The sequence below is a fragment of the Mobula birostris genome, chromosome 12 (assembly GCF_030028105.1).
Source record: "Mobula birostris isolate sMobBir1 chromosome 12, sMobBir1.hap1, whole genome shotgun sequence".
In the NCBI taxonomy this organism is placed as follows: Eukaryota; Metazoa; Chordata; class Chondrichthyes; order Myliobatiformes; family Myliobatidae; genus Mobula; species Mobula birostris.
Window position 1 is genome coordinate 2,733,672 of NC_092381.1, and position 21,915 is coordinate 2,755,586.

General features: G+C 48.2%; 1 protein-coding gene across 4 annotated transcripts in view; it reads right to left on the reverse strand.

Moving 5' to 3' along the window:
* LOC140205712 (uncharacterized) overlaps positions 1 to 20,878 on the reverse strand; it is a 101,835-nt gene extending 80,957 nt beyond the window's left edge. For 3 of the 4 annotated variants that reach the window (XM_072273248.1, XM_072273247.1, XM_072273246.1), the window contains exons 1-2: positions 20,722 to 20,878; positions 2,065 to 2,343 (exon numbers count right to left, since the gene is read on the reverse strand). In XM_072273248.1, the coding sequence (XP_072129349.1) occupies positions 2,065 to 2,343; positions 20,722 to 20,823 (381 nt within the window). In that variant the 5' untranslated portion in view covers positions 20,824 to 20,878. Of the gene's footprint in view, positions 1 to 2,064; positions 2,344 to 16,290; positions 16,340 to 20,721 lie in introns of those variants that run through there. The other variant, XM_072273249.1, reaches the window with a different exon arrangement.
* Positions 20,879 to 21,915: the final 1,037 nt, after the last annotated feature.

Sequence of the window (21,915 nt, forward strand, 5' to 3'; positions counted from 1 at the left end):
AGGACTGGGACTGGTTGGAGAGAGCCCCCAAAGGGCTGTAAAGGCATTAACTCCAATGTGATGCAAGATTGTATTTTAACCACATGCAGCACTGCAGAGAAAGAAACTCAGCTGAGAGCAGGTTGCCACAAGGTAGTCATACAGTGCAATCACTCGAGTCAAGTATGATGTTCTCCAAAGGGGTTATTCCCTTAATGTAGAACAGCTGTGCGTGACGTTTTTTACCATGGGGAGGCTGACGCACAGGGAGCCACCACAAGGTCCTTGACAGATGACGGTCAGATCTCGTGGCAGGGAATGGAAGACAGCTGGGGATCCTTCACTGCTGCAGCCTTCCTCCACCTTGTGATGCATCATCATCATCTTCCATCAGCTCCACTGTTGAGGTCTTGGTTTGGATTGCTCTTTGTCTTCAACCTCCTCCTTGACCTTACCCCCATGGATGCCCCTACCAGGAGATGAGCTTCAATCTCGGGATTTCATAAGGCTTTCCACCACAAGGTGACGATCCTCAGAGAAGCATCGTATGACACAACACATAAACAGACCCATCAGCTCACTGAACCCCTCACAACCATAAGTATCAATCCACGAGACAGGCTGCACACCGAACCTCTGACAAACAGCTATTCCCCGGTTCATCAACACCACCTTCCCTTCAACTCACGCTCATGTCACCCACAAACCTGACCACAAAGCCATCAATTAACATCATCCAAATCATTGCCTTAAAAAGGCAAAGCTTTAAAGATATTTGGATGTTAGCCTTACCAGGGGAAGTAAGATTATTGCCACAAAATGGTGCTGGGATAAATGCCCGAGATCCCAAGAGTGATGCTGACTAGAGCTCAGCTCCTGGTAGGCTCACCCATCGCAGTAAGTTTAAGGGAGAGGTTCCAGATAGAGAGATCCAACCAAAACCTCAACAGTGGAGCTAGTGAAAGATGATGACACATCACAACAGCAGAGAAGGCGGAGGAAGGCTGCAATAGTAAAGTCCTTGCATTCTACACTCCTGAACCCTGACCCCGATCTGTCAAAGACGGTGTGATGGCTACCTGTGCACCAGACTCCCCAAGTTAAACAAAGTCATACACTGGTGTTCTCCATTAAGGGAATCCAACTTAACATCCTGGATCAGCCTCTACAGCCACGTCGGAACCCACTGATGGACAATCTCCAAGGAGAATATCACACTTTAATCAAGTGATCGCATCTCTTAAGGCAAAGTTTTAAAGATTTTTTAAACATTGTCCATATGAGATGAAGTGGGGTTATTGCCACAAAGTGGTGCTTGGATAAAAGATAAACAGCAACCTAAATGAATGCAGGAACTGGCCCACAGCACCAGGTTCAGGAACAGTAATTACCTCCTGAACCAGCAGGGATAACTTCATTCACCTCAACACTAAGCTGTTCTCACAATCTAAGGACTCACTTTCAAGGACTCTTCATCTCCCATTCTCAATATTTATTGCTTATTTTTTTTTATTTTCTCCTTTTGTGTTTTCAGTTTGTTGTCCTTTGTACATTGGCTGTTTGTCCGTCTTTCATTAATTCTATTGTGCTTCTTTGTATTTACTGTAAATGCCCACAAGAAAGGAAATCTCAGGATTGTATATGATGACATATGTGTACTTTGATAATAAATTTATGTTGAACTGCTGGATTTATTGATTGTGTTGCCCAGCAGGGCTTTTCAGGCAATCATCTCCATTTAGCACATCCCAGGTATAGCTGGGCGGAAGTCTGGAAAGCTGGGTTTCCAGCTTGCAGATACCGCAGTGTCTGGGACAGACTCGCCCTCCTGGTCGCTCCAGAGTGACAGCCTGCAGAAAGCAGTAAAGTACGCTGCTGATCAAGCACTTTGGGACGAGGAGAGAACGTAATGAGGCTCGACAGCCCCGGTTCACATGGAACGCATCGAGACTCCGTCTCTCTGTAGATTGGTGGTTGCTGGATTGCTGATGTGAACATCAAACATTCAGCACTCTGATTGTCAGCATTCAGCGCTCCAACTAGACCACTCGGTTACACTCAGCTCACACATCCTTCTTCACTTACGTGGTTGCCATGGAGATCCAACTTGATTAAATTTGGACAGTATGAGAGAGCATCGATTTTGGTGATGTAATTCCCAGGCAGAATGCAGATCATCAGAGCCTGGCAGCGGGTCAGGTCACCCAAGTTGATCAGGTAACATCTAGACATGTTCACCACGACAATCTCCTCCAGTTTCTTCTCCTTGCATGTGCGGTCCATCCCTCCGCACAACAGGATCAATGACTCTGTGGGGGACACAAGGTGAGTGCTGTCCACCAGGCGTCTCATGTCTGCAGGCATCTGTGGGAAACACAAAAGTGTTAGAGAACATCACACAGAGCCACACAACATGGGAATAGGCTATTCAGCCCAAATGGTCCATGCCGACCAAGTTGTCTGGCTCAGCTCGGCCTATTTGCCTGCATTTCAAGTTCATTTGACTGTACATCTATAGAACCAAATGAAACAACTTTCCTCCAGACCACAGTGCACCCACAAAACATATATCACACACAGCACATAAACCAAAATATTACCATAAACAAATGAATAAAAATTAGTTTGAAATACATGTAGTGTGCAGCACAGGCACGAACAGCTTGCTGTCCTAATGACGAGGCCTCGGTGCTGGCAGGGTACTCATTGATCTCACAGCCTGAGGAAAGAAGCTGTTACCAGTCTGGCAGTCCTGTCCTGGCTCCTGTACCTCCTTCCTGATGGTAGTGGGTCAAAGAGATTGTGGAATGGGTGGTAGGGACCCTCAGCAATGTCCTGGGCCCATATTCTTCTAAACCTTTCCTATCCATGTACATGTCAGTATGTCTTTAAAGCATTATAATCATACCTTCTCTGACAGCTCGTCCCACTCCTCCCTGGGTGAAAAGGTTGCACCTCAAGTTGCTTTTAAATCTTTCCCTCCCCCTCACTTTAAAGCTATGCCTTCTACTTTTAGACTTCCCAGCACTGAGAAAGTTCAAAGTAAACTTATTATCAAAGCACAAATATGTCACCATATTTCTTGTGCGCATTCATAGTTAATCCGAGAAACACAATAGAATCAATGAAAAACGCACCCAATGGACGGACAAACAACCAATGTGCGAAAGATGACAAACTGTGCAAACACAAAAAAAATATAAATAACCAATGAAGATCCAGACCATGAGATGAAGAGTCTTTGTGGGACAGGTTGTGGGAACAGTTCGGTGTTGGGTGAGTGAAGTTGTTGAAGTTACTACCTCTGGTTCAGGAGCCTGATGGTTAAGGGATAATAACGGTTCCTGAACCTGGTGGTGAGTCCTGAAGCTCCTGTACCTCATTCCTGATGGCAGCAGTGAGAAAGAGTACATGATCTGTGTGGTGGGGGTCCCTGATGATGGATGCTGCTTTCCTGCAACAATGCCCTGCGTAGACGTGCTCAATGGTTGGGAGGGTTTTACCTGTGATGGACGGTGCTATATCCACTACTTTTTGTAGGATTTTCTGCTCAAGGGCGTTGGTGTTTCCATACCAGGTCAATATTCTCTCCACCACACATCTATATTAATTTTGTCAAAGTTTCGGATGTCATGCTGAATCCCTGTAAGCTCTAAGTAGAGGTACTTTCTCCATTATGGCACTTGCATGCTGGGCCCAGAAGAGGTTCTCTGAAGTGATAACACTGAGTTTAACACTGATAACACTGATTCCCTGATGAAGACTGGCTCATGGACTCTGGTTTCCTCCTCCTGAAGTCAGTAACCAGCTCCTTGGTCTTGCTGACATTGAGTGAGAGGTTGTTGTGGTGGCTCCACTCAGCCACATTTTCGATATGCTGAAATTAATGTGACCTTTCACCCTATCTGATTTTATTTTTTTGTGTATTTTGAGATACTGCACAGTAACAGGCTCTTCCAACCCAGTGGTTCTATGTCACCCATGTAAATAGGCAAGCTACTGACCCATAGGTCTTTGGAATGTGGGAGGAATATTATGCTACCATGACCTGTACAAGGTCACCCCTTTGGCTCCTTCAGTCCAGGGACACCAGTCCCATGGAACAGGACATGAATACCACCCGGCCAAAGCAAGGTGACTCTCATTGTATCCTCCATGAAAATATCATCTACTTTCTCTTTTTAAAAAAATGCATAATCAGATCTGACACCAGAGCGTCACAGACAAAGCTCCACATTGACAACTGACGCCACCTTTCGAACCCTTTCATCACAGATCCTGTTAATTCTTCAGGTCAACATAAAAGAACTGTGCACTTTTCTTCGGGCATTAATAATAATAAGATTACTTGTCCGCACTGTCACTCAGTGGGATAATCTGATTCGACTACATTTAACTCTCTGGTTTCGTATCTCCACTTCTTCCTCAGTGGGATAATCTGATTCAACTACATTTACCCATCTAGTCTCAAATCCCCAATTCTTCCCCAGTAGGATAATCTGCCTCAACTACATTTATCCATCCAGTCTCGTATCCCCATTCCTTCCCTCAGTGGGATAATCTGATTCAACTACATTTATCTGTCCATTTTCGTATCCCCAGTGGGATAATCAGCCTCAACTACATTTATCCATCTAGTCTCTTTAACTCCAGGTCCTCCCCAGTGGGATAATCTGCCTTGACTACATTTACCCGTCCGGTCTCCTGTCCCTTGATGCTGCCTTAGTATCTATAATTCTACATGCACTAGGTGGCCACTTTATTAGGTACATCTCTACACCTGCTCATTAATAAAAATACCTAATCAGTCAATCGTGTGACAGCAACTTAATGCAGACATGGCCAAGAGGTTTAGTTATTGTTATGACCAAACATCAGAATGGGGAATAAATGTGCTCTAAGTGACTTTGATCATGGAATGATTTTTGATGCCAGACAGAGCTGCTTGAGGATCTCAGAAACTGTAGATCTCTTGGGATTTTCACGCACAGCAATCTCTAGAGTTTACAAAGAATGGTGCGAGAAACAAAGAACATCCAGTGAGTGGCAATTCTGTGCAGCAAAAATGCCTTGTTAATGAGAGGGGCAAAAATGCCTTGTTAATGAGAGAGGCAGAGGAAAATGGCCAGACTGGTTCAAGCTGACAGGAAGGTGACAGTAACTCAAATAACCACAGGTTTCAACAGTGGTGTTTGCAGAAGAGCATCTGTGAATGCACAACACGTTGAAACTTGAAGTGCATGGGCTACAGCAGCAAAAGCCATGACAGACACTCAGTGGCAACTTTATTTTGTAAAGTAGGTACAGAATAGAGGCCACTGAGTGTATTTTAGCATTGTACCTGCACACCCATGGGGCAGAGAGATATTCTGATCCACAAACCTCTGAAAGGCAAATGCTTCATCTAACCCCCAGTTAAGGACTGTGCGGCCAAAGGAAACTGTCTTTCAAGATTGGCTCTGTCAATCCCTCCAAGGTCTCATACATTTCAATGAGATCAGCTTTCATTCCCCTAAAGAGTACAGGCCCATTTCATTCAATCTTCATCGTATGACCTTCTGATCCCACAATGTAGCAAATCACTTTTTAATAGGTATTTTTAATCACTGCTGGTTGTTACACTGGAGAGCCTCAGGAGAACTTGGCCACACCAGTGACTGACTGCCACCTAGTGTGCGACTCCTCACTGCATCAGCATCACAACAGAATATTCATAAACACTACCCTGCACCATCAAACGCTCCCCAGACACTTAAGGGCTCTTATCCGCACACATGGAGCTGAAGAGAGAGAGAAAATCAACACAACCAAACATTTGTTTGAAGAAGGAGGATGAAAGGAATTTCTTATGGGGAAAAAACAAAGAATATAAAGTTTAATTGTTATCAAAGTGGAGAAGCCCTGCAGGTGAACAGAGGGACCTCACTGCTCCCACCCGCAAGTCACAAAAACAAGCAGGCCAATATGCAACCACCAGGCTAGAAAGGCAAATGGAACATTAATCTTTATTATAACATAGTATAACACAGGAACAGGCCCTTCAGCCCACAATGTTGTGCTGAACCAATCAGATTAGAAATCAAATGGCCAACTAAACTAATCCCCTCTATCTACACAAGGTCCATATCGTTCCATTTCCCTCATATTCATGTGCCTATCTAAACGTCTCCAGAAGTCTCTAATGTTTTTGCCTCTACCACCATCCCAGGCAGAACATCGCAGGAAGCCACCGCTCTGTGTAAAAAACTTGCCCCTCACATCTCCTTTGGAATTACCCCCTCTCACTTTAAAAGCACATCCTCTAGTATTAGATACTTCAACATTGGGGAAAAGATACTGTCTTTCTGCTCTATCTATGCCTCTCAGAATCTTATAAACCTCCATCAGATCTCCTTTCAGCCTCCGTTGCTCCACACAAAACAATCCAAGTTTGTCCAGCCTCTTGTTATAGCATGCCCTCTAATCCAGGCAATATCTCAACTAACCTCCTCTGCACCCTGTCGAAAGCTTGACATCCTTCCTCTAATGAGATTATAGTCCAGAGGGTGATGTGAAGAGGGTTAGAATTTGGAAAAGTTTGCAACAGTTGTACTGAGCTCACACCAGAACTAGAATGTACAGATTTGGTCCCTTATTCAAGATTGCTTATTGCCATTCTTCAGTACATGCATGTGTGTTACTCTGGATATGAGGCAGCATAAAAAACTCAATAAGTAAAACAAAATGCAAAAATATAAATATAAAAACAATCCTATAAAAGATAATATGCAATTCACTGTTGAGTTTGCCCGTAGTCTTTAGGGGAATGAAACCTGGTCCACGCTACTACACAGTTACCTCCCTCACTTTATCCTACACCCTGTAGTATTTGACATTTCCACACTGGGGAAAAGACTGACTGCATACACTATCTATGCCTCTCTTAGTTTTATAGATCCTTATCAGGTCTCCTCTCAGCCACCAACAATCCAGAGAAAGGAATCTTTTGCCAACTTAAGAAGGGACAGTCAGAGACTTTTCCCAGTGTAGAAATGGTTAAGGGAGTGGGCTAATTTTAAAGTGATTGGAAGAAAGTGGTGGGATGTTATAGGCAGGTTTTTCACACAAGTAATGGTACGTGTGTGGAATGTGCTGCCAGGGAGAGGCAGATACATTAGGGACATTTAAGAGAATCTTAGATAGGTATATAGAGGATAGAAAAATGGAGGCCTCTGTGGGAGGGAAGTAGGTTAAAGTGTAGGCACAACATCGTGGGCCTGAAGCCCTGTACTGTTCTATGCTCCACATTCTCTTCTTATAGCTAATAGACTTCAATGCAGGCCACATCCTCCCCAAAACTTCCACATCTTTCCTGTAGGATACCATTCCTTCAATAAGGAATACAAGCTAATCTTATGATTGTCAAAGATGTGCTGAGTTGAAGGGTCTGATGTTGTAAGATCCTGAGAGTGATAGCTGGATGTTAATATTCTCCCAGTGGACACACCTCAATCTAGGGGAGAGTTCCAAAATTACAGTGCACATTTAAAACTGTGGTGTGTAGGCACTTCTTACAGAGGGAGGGGAATCTCTGGAATTCTCTGCTCCGGAGGGTATGAAGACTGAATGACCGGGGGGGAGAGGAGTTGGAAATAAATGTGGGGTTTAAAGAGGAGAGGAAGAAATGTTTGAAATGGGGTCCTAGTGAGTTTAAAGGGAACACAGCAACCGTGTGTCCGGTGATGTAAAGGATTATGGGACACAGCACTACTGTGAGATTACAGGGAGCAAGAGACCGGGGGGAGGGTGGGGTGGCCCAGTGGGTTTCACAGGAACCAAAAATCAGGTCTCATTGGGTTTAAAGGGAGTGGGAGACAGGGTTCCTTCAGGTTTAAGGGAAGTTGGGAACAGGGTTCCGGTAGGTTTAAGGGGAATATGAAATGAGGCCCAGTAGGTTTAAGAGAAGTGGGAGATGGGGTCTGGTGGGTTTAAAGGGAGTGGGTTTAAGGGGAGCAGGAGATAGAGTTCCAGTGGGTTCAAAAGGAAGCTGGACACGGGGTCCCCAGTAGGTCTAAAGGGAGTGGGAGCTGGGGCCCCAGTGGGTTTAAGGGGAGCAGTATGCTTAAAGGGAGTGGGAAATGAGTGTTGATGAGTTTAAAGGGGACGGGAAAGGGCTCTCGGTGATTCAAAAGGGGGTTCCAGTGAATTTAAAGAATGCAGCAAAGGGAGTCTCGGTATGGTTAAAAGGAACAGGAGACAGGGTCCCAATGGGTTTAAAGGCAGCAGGGAACAGAGTCCCAGTTTAAAGGGAGTAGACATAGGGTGAGATAAATCCTGGATCATCTGACTCTCCAGGAAAAATCACAGAGCAGATTGTCAGCATTTTACTGCTCTGTACATGCTGCACATCGGAAATAAAAAGCTGGAAATCCTCAACAAGACAGATAACATCTGTAAACAAAAATCCAAAGTTTAAAATCAAAAATCAAATCAAATTATTCTGCTGGACCTGCTGAAGCTTTCCAGCATTTTCTGGTTATATTTCCAAAGTTAATGCTTGAAGTTTGATTTCTCTCCAGAACTGGGAATAATTAGAATATTAAGCAGGTTCTGCTGCAAGAAAACAGCTGAGCAGCAGAAATAAAAGGGAGATGTGTGACAGGGAGGAGAGGCTGAATGACAGTTGGGATGATGGTCCATGAGAAATGGACTGTTTACGAACTCATTGTTAGACTTAGCAGAAAACAAGAACTAACGGCTGCAAAATTAAATCTGCCTCATTATGGCCTTGCACCTTCTAACCGATTGTATCACTGTTTGGTACGGAGGAGCACAGAAAAAGCTCACAGGGCGTTGTAAACTCATCCAGCTCCATCATGGGTACTAGTCTCCCCAGCATCCAGGACATCTTCAAGAGGTGATGCCTCACGAAGGCAGCATCCTTCTTTAAGGACACCGTTACTCAGGATGTGCCTTCTCAGTTCTATCAGCAGGACGTGGTACAGGAACCTGAAGACACACACTCACCATTTCAAAAACAGCTTCTTCTCCTCCGCCATCAGATTTCTGAACGGAAAATGAACCCATGAACAGTACCTCACTGTTATTTCCCTCTTTGAATCACTAAACTAATACATAAAATAATGGGAAATATATTTTTATTATGTATTGAAATATACTGTTTCATAACATATGCCAGTAATATTAAACCTGATTCTTATTGTCTACCTGCACATTCTCTGTCACTGTAACACTATTCTGCATTGTTATTGTTTTTCCTTTTGTACTATTTAGGGTATATTTAAAGCGGAGGTTGATAGGTTCTTGGTTAATCAAGGTATCAAAGCTTATGGGAAGAAGACAGGAGACTAGAGCTAAGGGGAGTAGTAGATCAGCCACGATGGAATGGTAGAGCAGACTTGATGGGTCAAATGGCCTAATTCTGCTCCTATGTCTTGGAATGATCCATCTTGAAGACATGCAAGACTTTGTCACTGAACCTTGCTACATGGGAGAATAATAAACCAATTTAAATGTTTGTTTTAAGTGAGTCACTTGTTTGTGGACACTTGGAAAAATATGAAATTCTGTCTTTGAGGGGGTGTTTGCACATGGTGAGATGAAATGTTCTACAGACCGTATATTTATCATGAATGATTTAATGATGTGGATTAGTAACTAAAGATCAGAGTATTAGCATCAGTTACAGGGAGTCGGTGTTTACAAGGAGTAACCATGGTTCAGTGTTAATGAGTACGTTTCCACACAAACTCCTCCCACAATTCACCTTTCCACCCCCACACAGTATACGTCTTACGCTGTTGCCATGCTTGATATGAGAATGAGGAGAGAAGAACAATTTTAAGAGGCGTAGATAGTTTGAATCTTCTCCTGTAATAGGAGTTATCAAAAGCAAAAGGGCATGGGATTAAGGTGACAGGAGAGAACATTAAAATATATCTGAGTGGAAAGTTTTTAAATTTTACAGAGCAGTTGATTCAAGATTCAAGTTTGTTTAATGTCATCTCCAGTGAAAAGAAGAACAAACTAATTGTTACTCTGGATCAGATGCAGCTCACAAGAACAGTGAGATAAAGAACACAATAATAATTTAAAAATACAATAATATAAATACACAAGATAGCTTATATAAATTGATTGATTGCATGTCCATAAAGTGACGCTAGGCACAGGAGTGTCCGTACACAAGGTGACTGACGGGAAATGATAAAGTAGTAGTGGTTGGGGGTGTGGTGGGGTGGGTTAGTGGTTGGGGGTGTGGAGGGGTGGGTTAGTGGTCGGGGGTGTGGAGGGGTGGGTTAGTGAGTGGGGGTGTGGAGGGTGGGTTAGTGGTTGGGGGTGTGGAGGGGTGGGTTAGTGGGTGGGGGTGTGGAGGGGTGAGTTAGTGGTTGGGGGTGTGGAGGGGTGGGTTAGTGGTTGCGGGTGTGGAGGGGTGGGTTAGTGGGTGGGGGTGTGGAGGGGTGGGTTAGTGGGTGGGGGTGTGGAGGGGTGAGTTAGTGGTTGGGGGTGTGGAGGGGTGGGTTAGTGGTTGCGGGTGTGGAGGGGTGGGTTAGTGGGTGGGGATGTGGAGGGGTGGGTTAGTGGTTGGGATGTGGAGTGGTGGTTTAGTGGATAGGGGTGTGGAGGGGTGGGTTAGAGGGTGGGGTGTGGAGGGGTGGGTTAGTGGGTGGGGGTGTGGAGGGGTGGGTTAGTGGGTAGGGGTGTGGAGGGGTGGGTTAGTGGTTGGGGGTGTGGAGGGGTTGGGATAGTGGTTGGGGGTGTGGAGGGGTTGGGTTATTGGGTGGGGGTGTGGAGGGGTGGGTTAGTGGTTGGGTGTGTGGAGGGGTGGGTTAGTGGGTGGGGGTGTGAAGGGGTGGGTTAGTGGTTCGGGGTGTGGAGGGGTGGGTTAGTGGTTGGGGGTGTGGAGGGGTGGGTTAGTGGGTGGGGGTGTGAAGGGGTGGGTTAGTGGTTCGGGGTGTGGAGGGTGGGTTAGTGGTTGGGGGTGTGGAGGGGTGGGTTAGAGGGTGGGGGTGTGGAGGGGTGGGTTAGTGGGTGGAGGTGTGGAGGGGTTGGGTTAGTGAGTGGAGGTGTGGAGGGGTGAGTTAGTGGGTGGGGGTGTGGAGGGGTGGTTTAGTGGGTGGGGGTGTGGAGGGGTGGGTTAGTGGTTGAGGGTGTGGAGGGGTGGGTTAGTGGTTGGGGGTGTGGAGGGGTGGGCTAGTGGGTGGGGATGTGGAGGGGTGGGTTAGAGGGTGGGGGTGTGGAGGGGTGGGTTAGTGGTTGGGGGTGTGGAGGGGTGGGTTAGAGGGTGGGGTGTGGAGGGGTGGGTTAGAGGGTGAGGTGTGGAGGGTTGGGTTAGTGGTTGGGGGTGTGGAGGGGTGGGTTAGTGGTTGGGGGTGTGGAGGGGTGGGTTAGTGGTTGGGGGTGTGGAGGGGTGGGTTAGTGGGTGGGGATGTGGAGGGGTGGGTTAGTGGTCGGGGGTGTGGAGGGGTGGGTTAGTGGTTGGGGGTGTGGAGGGGTGGGTTAGTGGGTGGGGATGTGGAGGGGTGGGTTAGTGGTCGGGGGTGTGGAGGGGTGGGTTAGAGGGTGGGGTGTGGAGGGTTGGGTTAGTGGTTGGGGGTGTGGAGGGGTGGGTTAGAGGGTGGGGGCGTGGAGGGGTGGGTTAGTGGTTGGGGGTGTGGAGGGGTGGGTTAGTGGGTGGGGATGTGGAGGGGTGGGTTAGTGGTCGGGGGTGTGGAGGGGTGAGTTAGTGGTCGGGGGTGTGGAGGGGTGGGTTAGTGGGTGGGGGTGTGGAGGGGTGTGTTAGAGGGTGGGGGTGTGGAGAGATGAGTTATTTGTTCAGGGTGTGGAGGGGTTGGGTTAGTGGTTGGGGGTGTGGAGGGGTTGGGTTATTGGGTGGGGGTGTGGAGGGGTGCGTTAGTGGTTGGGTGTATGGAGGGGTGGGTTAGTGGGTGGGGGTGTGAAGGGGTGGGTTAGTGGTTCGGGGTGTGGAGGGGTGGGTTAGTGGTTGGGGTGTGGAGGGGTGGGTTAGTGGTTGGGGGTGTGGTGGGGTGGGTTACTGGGTGGGGGTGTGGAGGGGTGGGTTAGTGGTTGGAGGTGGGTTAGTGGTTGTGGTGTGAAGGGGTAGGTTAGTGGTTCGGGGTGTGGAGGGGTGGGTTAGTGGTTGGGGTGTGGAGGGGTGGGTTAGTGGTTGGGGGTGTGGTGGGGAGGGTTAGTGGGTGGGGGTGTGGAGGGTCGGGTTAGTGGTTGGGGTGTGGAGGGTGGGTTCGTGGGTAGTGGTCTTGATCAGCCTCACTGCTTGGGGAAAGTCACTGTTTCTGAGCCTGGTGGTCCCAGCGTGGACGATCCTCGTTGATGGGAGGCAGGCAAACAGGGTGGTAATCTGGAACACACTCCCAGAAAAGGTGGTGGAATCAGATAGAACCAAAAGCAGGAAGACCGGATTAGTGGGGATGGGCATGAATGAAGTGAGCTGAAGGGCCTATTTCTGCACGACTCTATGATTCCACACACAAGGTCCAATCCAACCTCATCCCGCATCACAGCACAGCCATACTGATGCCTGGCAGTGAAGATTCATCCATTGTAAAGATCTGTCCAGAATGTGAAAGCATTTTCGAGCAAATCCCTGCCCAACAGAAAGAGCATCTCACACGGGCTCTTCCCAGAGCCAAGCCCACTCACAGAGCACCTAACATAACGCCATCCAGAAAGCAACTCCGAACACAAACCACCCCCTGCCCCCAACCCCGCAGTATGACAAGACCTTCAGAGCAGCCATGAACATGACCACACCCACACAGAGTCAGGAACAAACCCCAAACATGACCCCACCCACAGTGTGACAAGATCCACAGAGCAACCTCGATTGTGACCCCACCCATTCTGACAAGACACACAGAGCACTCCCGATCATGACCACACCCACAATGTGACAAGACCCACAGAGCAACCTCGATCATGACCCCACCCATTCTGACAAGACACACAGAGCAACTCCGATCGTGACCACACCCAGTGTGACAAGACCCACAGAGCAACCCCGATCGTGACCACACCCAGTGTGACAAGACCCACAGAGCAACCCCGATCATGACCACACCCAATGTGACAAGACCCAGAGCAATCCCAATCGTGACCACACCCACAGTGTGACAAAACCCACAAAGCACTCCTGATCGTGCCCCACCCAGTGTGACAAGACCAGACCACTCCTGATCGTGACCACACCCAGTGTGACAAGACCCACAGAGCACTCCCGATCGTGACCCCACCCAATGTGACAAGACTAGACTACTCTCGATCGTGACCCCACCCAGTGTGACAAGACCCAGAACACTCCCGATCGTGACCACACCCACAATGTGACAAGACCCAGAGTGACCCTGATCGTGACCACACCCAGTGTGACAAGACCCAGACCACTACTGATCATGACCACACCCAGTGTAATAAGACCCAGACCACTCCAGATCGTGACCATACCCACAGTGTGACAAGACCCACAGAACACCCCCGATCGTGACCACACCCACAGTGTGACAAGACCCAAAGAGAGACCCTGTTCGTGACCACACCTACTGTGTGACAAGACCCAGAACACTCCTGATCGTGACCCCTCCCAGTTTGACAGGACCCAGACAACTCCCGTTAGTGACGACACCCAGTGTGACAACACCCAGAGCACTCCTGATTGTGACCCCTCCTAGTTTGACAAGACCCACAGAGCACTCCCGATCGTGATCCCACCCACAGTGTCACAAGACCCAGACCACTCCCGATCGTGACCACACCCACAGTGTAACAAGTCCCAGACCACCCCCAATCATGACCACACCCAGTGTGACAAGACCCACAGAGCACTCCCGATCGTGACTACACCCACAGTGTGACAAGACCCACAGAACACCCCCGATCATGACTACACCCAATGTGACAAGACCCACAGAGTACTCCCGATCGTGACCACACCCAATGTGACAAGACCCACAGACCACTCCCGATCGTAACGACATCCAGTGTGACAAGACCCAGACCACTCCCGATCATGACCACACACAGTGTGACAAGACCCACAGAGAGACACCGATCGTGACCACACCCACTGTGTGACAAAACCCAGACCACTCCCGATCGTGACCACACCCAGTGTGATGAGACCCATAGAGAGACCCCGATCGTGACCACACACAGTGTGACATGATCCAGACCTCTCCCGATCGTGATCCCACCCACAGTGTCAAAAGACCAGACCACTCCCATTCCTGACCCCACCCACAGTGTGACAAGACCCAGACCACTCCCGATCGTGACCACACCCACAGTAACACCCACAGTAAGACAAAACCCACAGAGCAACCCCGATCGTGACCACACCCAGTGTGACAAGACTCAGACCACTCCCTATCTTGGCCCCACCCAGTGTGAAAAGTCCCGGACCACTCCCGATTGTGACACCACCCAGTGTGCCAAAACCCAGACCACTCCCGATCGTGGTCTGGCCCAGTGCGACAAGACACACAGACCACTCCCGATCGTGACCACACCCAGTGTGACAAAACCCACAGACCACTCCCGATCGTAACGACACCCAGTGTGACAAGACCCAGACCACTCCCGATCGTGACCACACCCACAATGTGACGAGAACCAGACCACTCCCGATCATGACCACACCCAGTGTGACAAGACTCAGACAACTCCCGATCGTGACCACACACAGTGTGCCAAAACCCAGACGACTCCCGATCGTGACCATACCCAGTGTGACAAGACCCACAGAGGACTCCTGATCGTGACCACACCCAGTGTGACAAGACCCAGAGCAATCCCAATCGTGACCACACCCACAGTATCACAAGACTCACAGAGCGATCCTGATCGTGACCACACCCAGTGTGACAAAGCCCAGACCACACCCGATAGTGACCACACCCACAGTGTGACAAGACCCACAGAGCAACTCCGAGCGTGACCACACACAGTGTGACAAGACCCAGAGAGCACTCCTGATCGTGACCACACCCAGTGTGACAAGACCCAGAGTAATCCCAATCGTGACCACACCCACAGTACCACAAGACCCACAGAGCGATCCTGATCGTGATCACACCCAGTGTGACAAAGCCCAGACCACACCTGATAGTGACCACACCCTCTGTCAGACAAGACCCAGACCACTCCCAATTGAAACCACACCCAGTGTGACAAGACCCAGACCACTCCCAATCATGACCACACCCAGTGTGACAAGACCAACAGAGCATTCCCGATCGTGACCACACCCAGAGTGCGACAAGACTCACAGAGCACTCCCGATCGTGACCCCACCCAGTGTGACAAGACCCAGAACACTCCTGATCGTAACCACACCCAGTGTGACAAGACCCACAGAGCGACCCTGATCGTGACCCCACCCACAGTGTGACAAGATCCACAGAGTGATCCTGATCGTGACCACACCCAGTGTGACAAGACCCAGACCACTACTGATCGTGACCACACCCACAGTGTAATAAGACCCAGACCACACCAGATCGTAGACCACCCACAGTGTGACAAGACCCACAGGGAGACCCTGATCGTGACCACACCCAGTGTGACAAGACCCAGACCACTCCCGATCGTGACCACACCCAGTGTGACAAGACCCAGACCACTCCCGATCGTGACCACACCCACAGTGTGACAAGACCCAGACCATTCCTGATCGTGACCACACCCAGTGACGAGACCCACAGAGCACGCTCAAATGTGATCCTAGCACTAATTTAACCCCATCCACAGTGTAAGCCACACAGTAACCTCACCCCAGTACAATCCCACACAAGATGTGAGCCCATCCTCATTGTGACTGCACACACAATCCAGCTCTGACATAACCCATCCATAGAACCCACAGAGCAGCACCACATATGACCCCACCCACAGTGGCACGAGAACAGAACAGCACAGGACTACAATGTTGCACAGAACCAGTGAAAAAGCAAATCAATAAACACCCAAACACTAATCCCTCCTACCTACACCACATCCATATCCCTGCATCTTCCTCACATCCATCTACCTATCTAAATGCCTCTTAAAAGCCTCTAATATATTTGCCTCTATCACGATTCCAGACGGTGTATTCCAGGCATCCACAACTCTGAGTAAAAAACTTACTCCTCATATCCTCTTTGAACCTACCTCCTCTCACCATCAATGCAAGCCCTCTGGTATTAGACATCTCAACCATGGGAAACAGATACTCTCTGTCCAGTCTATCGCTACCTCTCTTAATCTTGTAAACATCTATCAACCGAAGTTTATCCAGCCTCTCGTGGTAGCACATACCCGCTAAACCAGGCAGCATCCTGGTGAATCCCTTCTGCACCCTCTCCGAAGCCTCGGCATCCTTCCTATAGGGGAGCAACCAGAAATGTACACAATACTCCGTATGACTCCTTAACCAGAGTTTTATAAAGTTGTAACATAACCTCGTGACTTCGAACCCAATGCCTTGACTAGTAAAAACAAGCATTCCATAAGCTGCCTTAACCCTGTGTAGCCACTTTCAAGGTGCTACGAACCTGGATCCCAAGATCTCTCTGCTCAGCAACACTGTTAGGGATCTTGCCTTTAACAGTGCACTGTCTCCTTGCATCTGCCCTACTGAGATGCAACACCTCACATTTATCTGGATTAAACTCCATCTGCCATTTCTCAGCCATTACCTCCATGCTGTATTCTTTGCCAGTCTTTTTATCCATAATCCCACCAACTTTGGTATCATCTGCAAACTTACTAACTCATCCACCTACGTATTCTTCCAGGCCATACATACTTTACATCTCGAACAGCAGAGGTCCCAGCACAGATCCCTGATGAACTCCACTAATTACAGACATCCAGCATCAAAAGAACCAAATTAAGTCCACAGTAATTCAATGTCGTAAAACTTCCAAGGGGGTGAATACTTTTTATAGGCACTGTATCCTGAAAGTTAAGGAGTTGTGGTCACTGTTCCCTTACTGTTAACCTACTGAAAAGTCAGTCGCCTGACCAGGCTCAATACCCCCCACCAGGTCCAGTACGACCCCTCCTCTCTTTGGACTGTCCACATATTGATTTAAGAAACCTTCCTGGAAACTCATACAAAATCTGCCCCATCTAAACCCCTTGCACTAAAGAGGTCACAGTTTATTTATTGAGACCCGACGCAGACTGGGAGACCGCTTTGCTGAACACCTACGCTAGAGAAAGCAGGATCTCCCAGTGGCCACACATTTTAATTCCACATCCCATTCCCATTCTGACATGTCTATCCACGGCCTCCTCTACTGTAAAGATGAAGCCACACTCAGGTTGGAGGAACAACACCTTATATTCCGTCTGGGTAGCCTCCAACCTGATGGCATGAACATCGACTTCTCTAACTTCCGCTAATGCCCCACCTCCCCCTCGTACCCCATCTGTTACTTATTTTTATACACACATTCTTTCTCTCACTCTCCTTTTTCTCCCTCTGTCCCTCTGACTATACCCCTTGCCCATCCTCTGGGTTTTGCCCCTCCCCCTTGTCTTTCTTCCCGGACCTCCTGTCCCATGATCCTCTCATATCCCCTTTGCCAATCACCTGTCCAGCTCTTGGCTCCATCCCTCCTCTTCCTGCCTTCTCCTATCATTTCGGATCTCCCCCTCCCCCTCCCACTTTCAAATCTCTTACTAACTCTTCCTTCAGTTAGTCCTGACGAAGGGTCTCGGCCTGAAACGTCGACTGTACCTCTTCCTAGAGATGCTGCCTGGCCTGCTGCATTCACCAGCAACTTTTATGTGTGTTGTTATTTATTACTATTTTTTTCTCTCTCTCTGCTAGATTATGTACTGCATTGAACTGCTGCCTTAAATATACATAAAGACCTGGCCTCGACATTACATCCTTGCTTTTATATTCTAGTCTTCTTGAAATGATGGCTAATGTCATGTTAGCCTTCCTCACCACAAACTGAAAATTAATCTTTAGGGAATCCTGCACTAGAACTCCCAAGTCCCTTTGCACCTCAAATTTTTCAATTGTCTCTCCATTTAGAAAATAGTCTACCCTTTTATTTCTTCTACCGAAGCGCAAGACCATACGTTTTTCAACAATGTATCCCATCTGCCACTTCTTTGCCCATTCTCCTATTCTGTCCAATCCTTCTGTCACCTCTCTACTTCCTCAAAACTACCTGCCCCTCCACCTATCTTTGTATCATCCTCAAACTTCGTAACAAAGCCATCAATTCCATCATCCAAGTCATTGACATATAACATGAAAAGAAGTGGTTCCAACACAGACCCCTGTGGAAAACCACTAGTCACCAGCAGCCAACCAGAAAAGGCTGCTTTTATTCCCACTCTTTGCCTCCCGCCAATCAGCCACTGCTTTATCCATGCTAGTCTCTTTCCTGGATTACCATGGCCTCCTAACTTGTTAAGCACCTCACATGTGGCACCTTGTCAAAAGGCCTTCTGAAAATCCAGCCGATTCTCCTTTGTCTATCCTGCTTGTTATTTCTTCAAAGATTTCCAACAGATTTATTAGGCAAGATTTTCCCTTGAGGAAACCATACTGACTATGTCCTATTTTATCATGTGCCTCTAAGTACCCTGAAACCACATCAATTTGAGCATCTTCACAACCAGTGAAGTCAGACTAACTGGGCTAAAATTTCCTTTAATCTGCCTCTCTCCCTTCTTGAAGAGTGGAGTGACATTTGCACTTTTTCAGTCTTCCAGAACCATTCCAAAACCAAATGATTCTAGAAAGATCATTACAAATGCCACCTCAATCTCTTCAGCCAACTCTTTCAGAACTCTGAGGTGTATGCATCTGGTCCTGGTGACTTATCTACCTTCAGACTTTTTAGTTTCCCAATAACCTCCTCCCTAGTACTGGTAGTACACACTTCATGACCTCTGACACCTGGAACTTCCACCATACTGCTAGTGTCTATCACAGTGAAGACTGATGCAAGCTATTTATACAGTTTCTTTGCCATTTCCTTGTCCCCTTTTACTAGCTGTCTGGGATCATGTTCTAATGGTCCAATATCCACCCTCACCTCTTTTACTCTTTATATATCTGAAGAAACTTTTGGTATCCTCTTTAATATTATTGGCCAGCTTGATTTTGTATTCCATCTTTACCACCTAACAACTTTTCAGTTCCCTTCCCAATGGCCAGTTTCCCAATCCTCTAACTTCCCACTGATTTTTGCTCTATTATATGCCCTCTCTTTGGCTTTTATGTCGCCTTGACTTCTCTTGTTAGTCATGGTTGTGTCATCTTTCCTTTAGAATACTTTTTCTCTTTGGGATACACGTATCCTGTGCCTTCTGAATTGCTTTCAGAAATTCCCGCCATTGCTGAACTGCTGTCAACCCTGCCAGTGGTCTTCTGGCCAACTCCTCTCTCAGGTCTCTGTAATTCCCTTTATTCCACTGTCATACCATGAAACAAAGGAGCAGATTTAGGCCATTTCGTCTACTGAGACTGCTCTGCCATTTCATCATGGCTGATCCATAGAACATAGAACATAGAATAGTACAGCACAGTACAGGCCCTTCGGCCCACAATGTTGTACCACCCCTCAAACCCTGCCTCCCATATAAGCCCCCACTTTAGATTCCTCCATATACCTGTCTAGTAGTCTCTTAAACTTCACTAGTGTATCTGCCTCCACCACTGACTCAGGCAGTGCATTCCACGCACCAACCACTCTCTGAGTAAAAAACCTTCCTCTAATATCCCCCTTGAACTTCCCACCCCTTATCTTAAAGCCATGTCCTCTTGTATTGAGCAGTGGTGCCCTGGGGAAGAGGCACTGGCTATCCACTCCATCTGTTCCTCTTATTATCTTGTACACCTCTATCATGTCTCCTCTCATCCTCCTTCTCTCCAAAGAGTAAAGCCCTAGCTCCCTTAATCTCTGATCATATTGCATACTTATTGCATCCAAATATCTTCTTAGCCCCAATCCCTTGCCTCCTCCCTGTTTCCCTTCATGCTTTGACCAAACAAGAATCTGTCAATCTCTGCCTTAAATATACATAAAGACTTGGCCTCCACAGCTGTTTGTGGGAAAGAATTCCACAGTTTCACCACTCTCTGGCTAAAGAATGCTGTAACACTGACATATCTGACTTTAGCTTCCCCTTCTCAAATTGGAGGGCAAATTCAATCATATTATGATCATTTGCCTCTAAGGGTTCTTTTATCTTAAGCTCGCTAATCAATTCCGGTTCATTGCAGAGCACACTATGCAGAATAGCTAGACCCCTGGTGTGCTCAGGCACAAGCTACTCTCAAAAGCCACCTGGTTGGCATTCTAGACATTTCACCAGTTCAATCAGAGAGTGGTGCACCTATGGAGAAGCTGCTGCCAAGGTATCAGTTTGATGTTCCATTTAAACATACCAGAGAAATTTGGATGGTGCACGGATGGGAGGGGCAGGGAAGGATACACTCTGGGTGCGGCTTGATGGGACTAGGTGGATTACGGGTTCAGCACTGACTCGATGAACCAAAGAGCCCGTTTCTGAACTATAATGTTCTGTCTCTTCTCTGACAACATCAACAGTGCCCTTCCAAACGCGACACCATGTGCACTGTGACCCCCCCTCCGCCATCCCAAACATGACCCCATCCAGCGTGTGACATATAACCTACAAAACAGCCGCCCACAATTACACCTCACAGCCAGGAGAGGCCGCGGGCCGCACTCCCTGGGCCCGGAGACCTACCGGTCCAGCGCGGACATGCGGCACTCCGCGGCAGCTGGGACCTCGAGCAGTCCAGGCGACGCCCGTTGCTACGGAAACCACCAACGCTCGGAATAAGCGCATGCGCGGCGCCCCGTCGCCTGCTCCGGTTTCATTCCATCTCCGAGCGCGAGGCCGTGGTCCCGCCCACAGAATGCCAACCGCCTCCGGAGCGCGGGTGGAGTCGGGATGACCGGAAGCAGGGCGGGGAGGACCGGTGTGGCGTCGGCCTCACGGGGCACTGCGTTTGAGACCATTTGGCCCATCGCATCTATACTGACTCAATGTGCAATCCCATTTCTGTATATTCCGCCGAGGTAGTCTGTATCCCCATGGTACAAATACTGAATTCTCCATTCTCAGGTAATCTGCTTCCCCTCTGTCACATCTCTTCGATCCTGATCTTCCCGATTCTTCCTAGCCTCATCACCCTGTTTCTTAGCCCTCCCCCACCCGCACATTCCTCCACCTCCTCACTGTTCCCACTCTTCTATCTGCATATCACCCCTCCCTCACTTGGGTCCACCCATCGTCTCTCAGCTCTTGCTCCATCTCTTCCCCCGACTATCTCCCCTCTGCTCTTTCGCTCCAGATGAAGGGTCTTCCCCGAACAGAAGATGCTGCCTGACCCTCTGAGTTTCTCCAGCAGACTGTTTGTTACTCCACATTCTGGTCCCTTCTCTCCTGTCTTCTCTCCACCTTCCAATCAACTGCTTCCCCACCCTCACCCATCTACAAACTGGGGGCAAGCTATGGCAGCAAGTGTACCCACCATTGACCCTGCACAGCTTTAGAGACCAGACGCTGGAACCTGAAGTAACAATATCCTGGATAAACTCAGTGGGTTGAGCTACAAACAAATCAATGGAGTTGGTTTATTATTGTCACATGTACCGAGATCCAGTGAAAAGCTTGTCTTGCGTCCTGTTCATACAGATGAGATCATTACACAGTGCATTGAAGTAGACTACTAATACTACGTCGACTCAGGCCTAGGGGGCCGGCGTCAGGCACAATGACGGACTCTCCACTTCTCCCTCCCAGGTCTGTACAAGAAAACCAGGTATGTATTGCAAGGACCATTTCAAGATAGAAGAAACAATTCCGCGCGAGGTTGAAGGTGACATCGGATGTACAACAACTCTGATTGCAGGACTTTACTTCCTACAAAGCGAA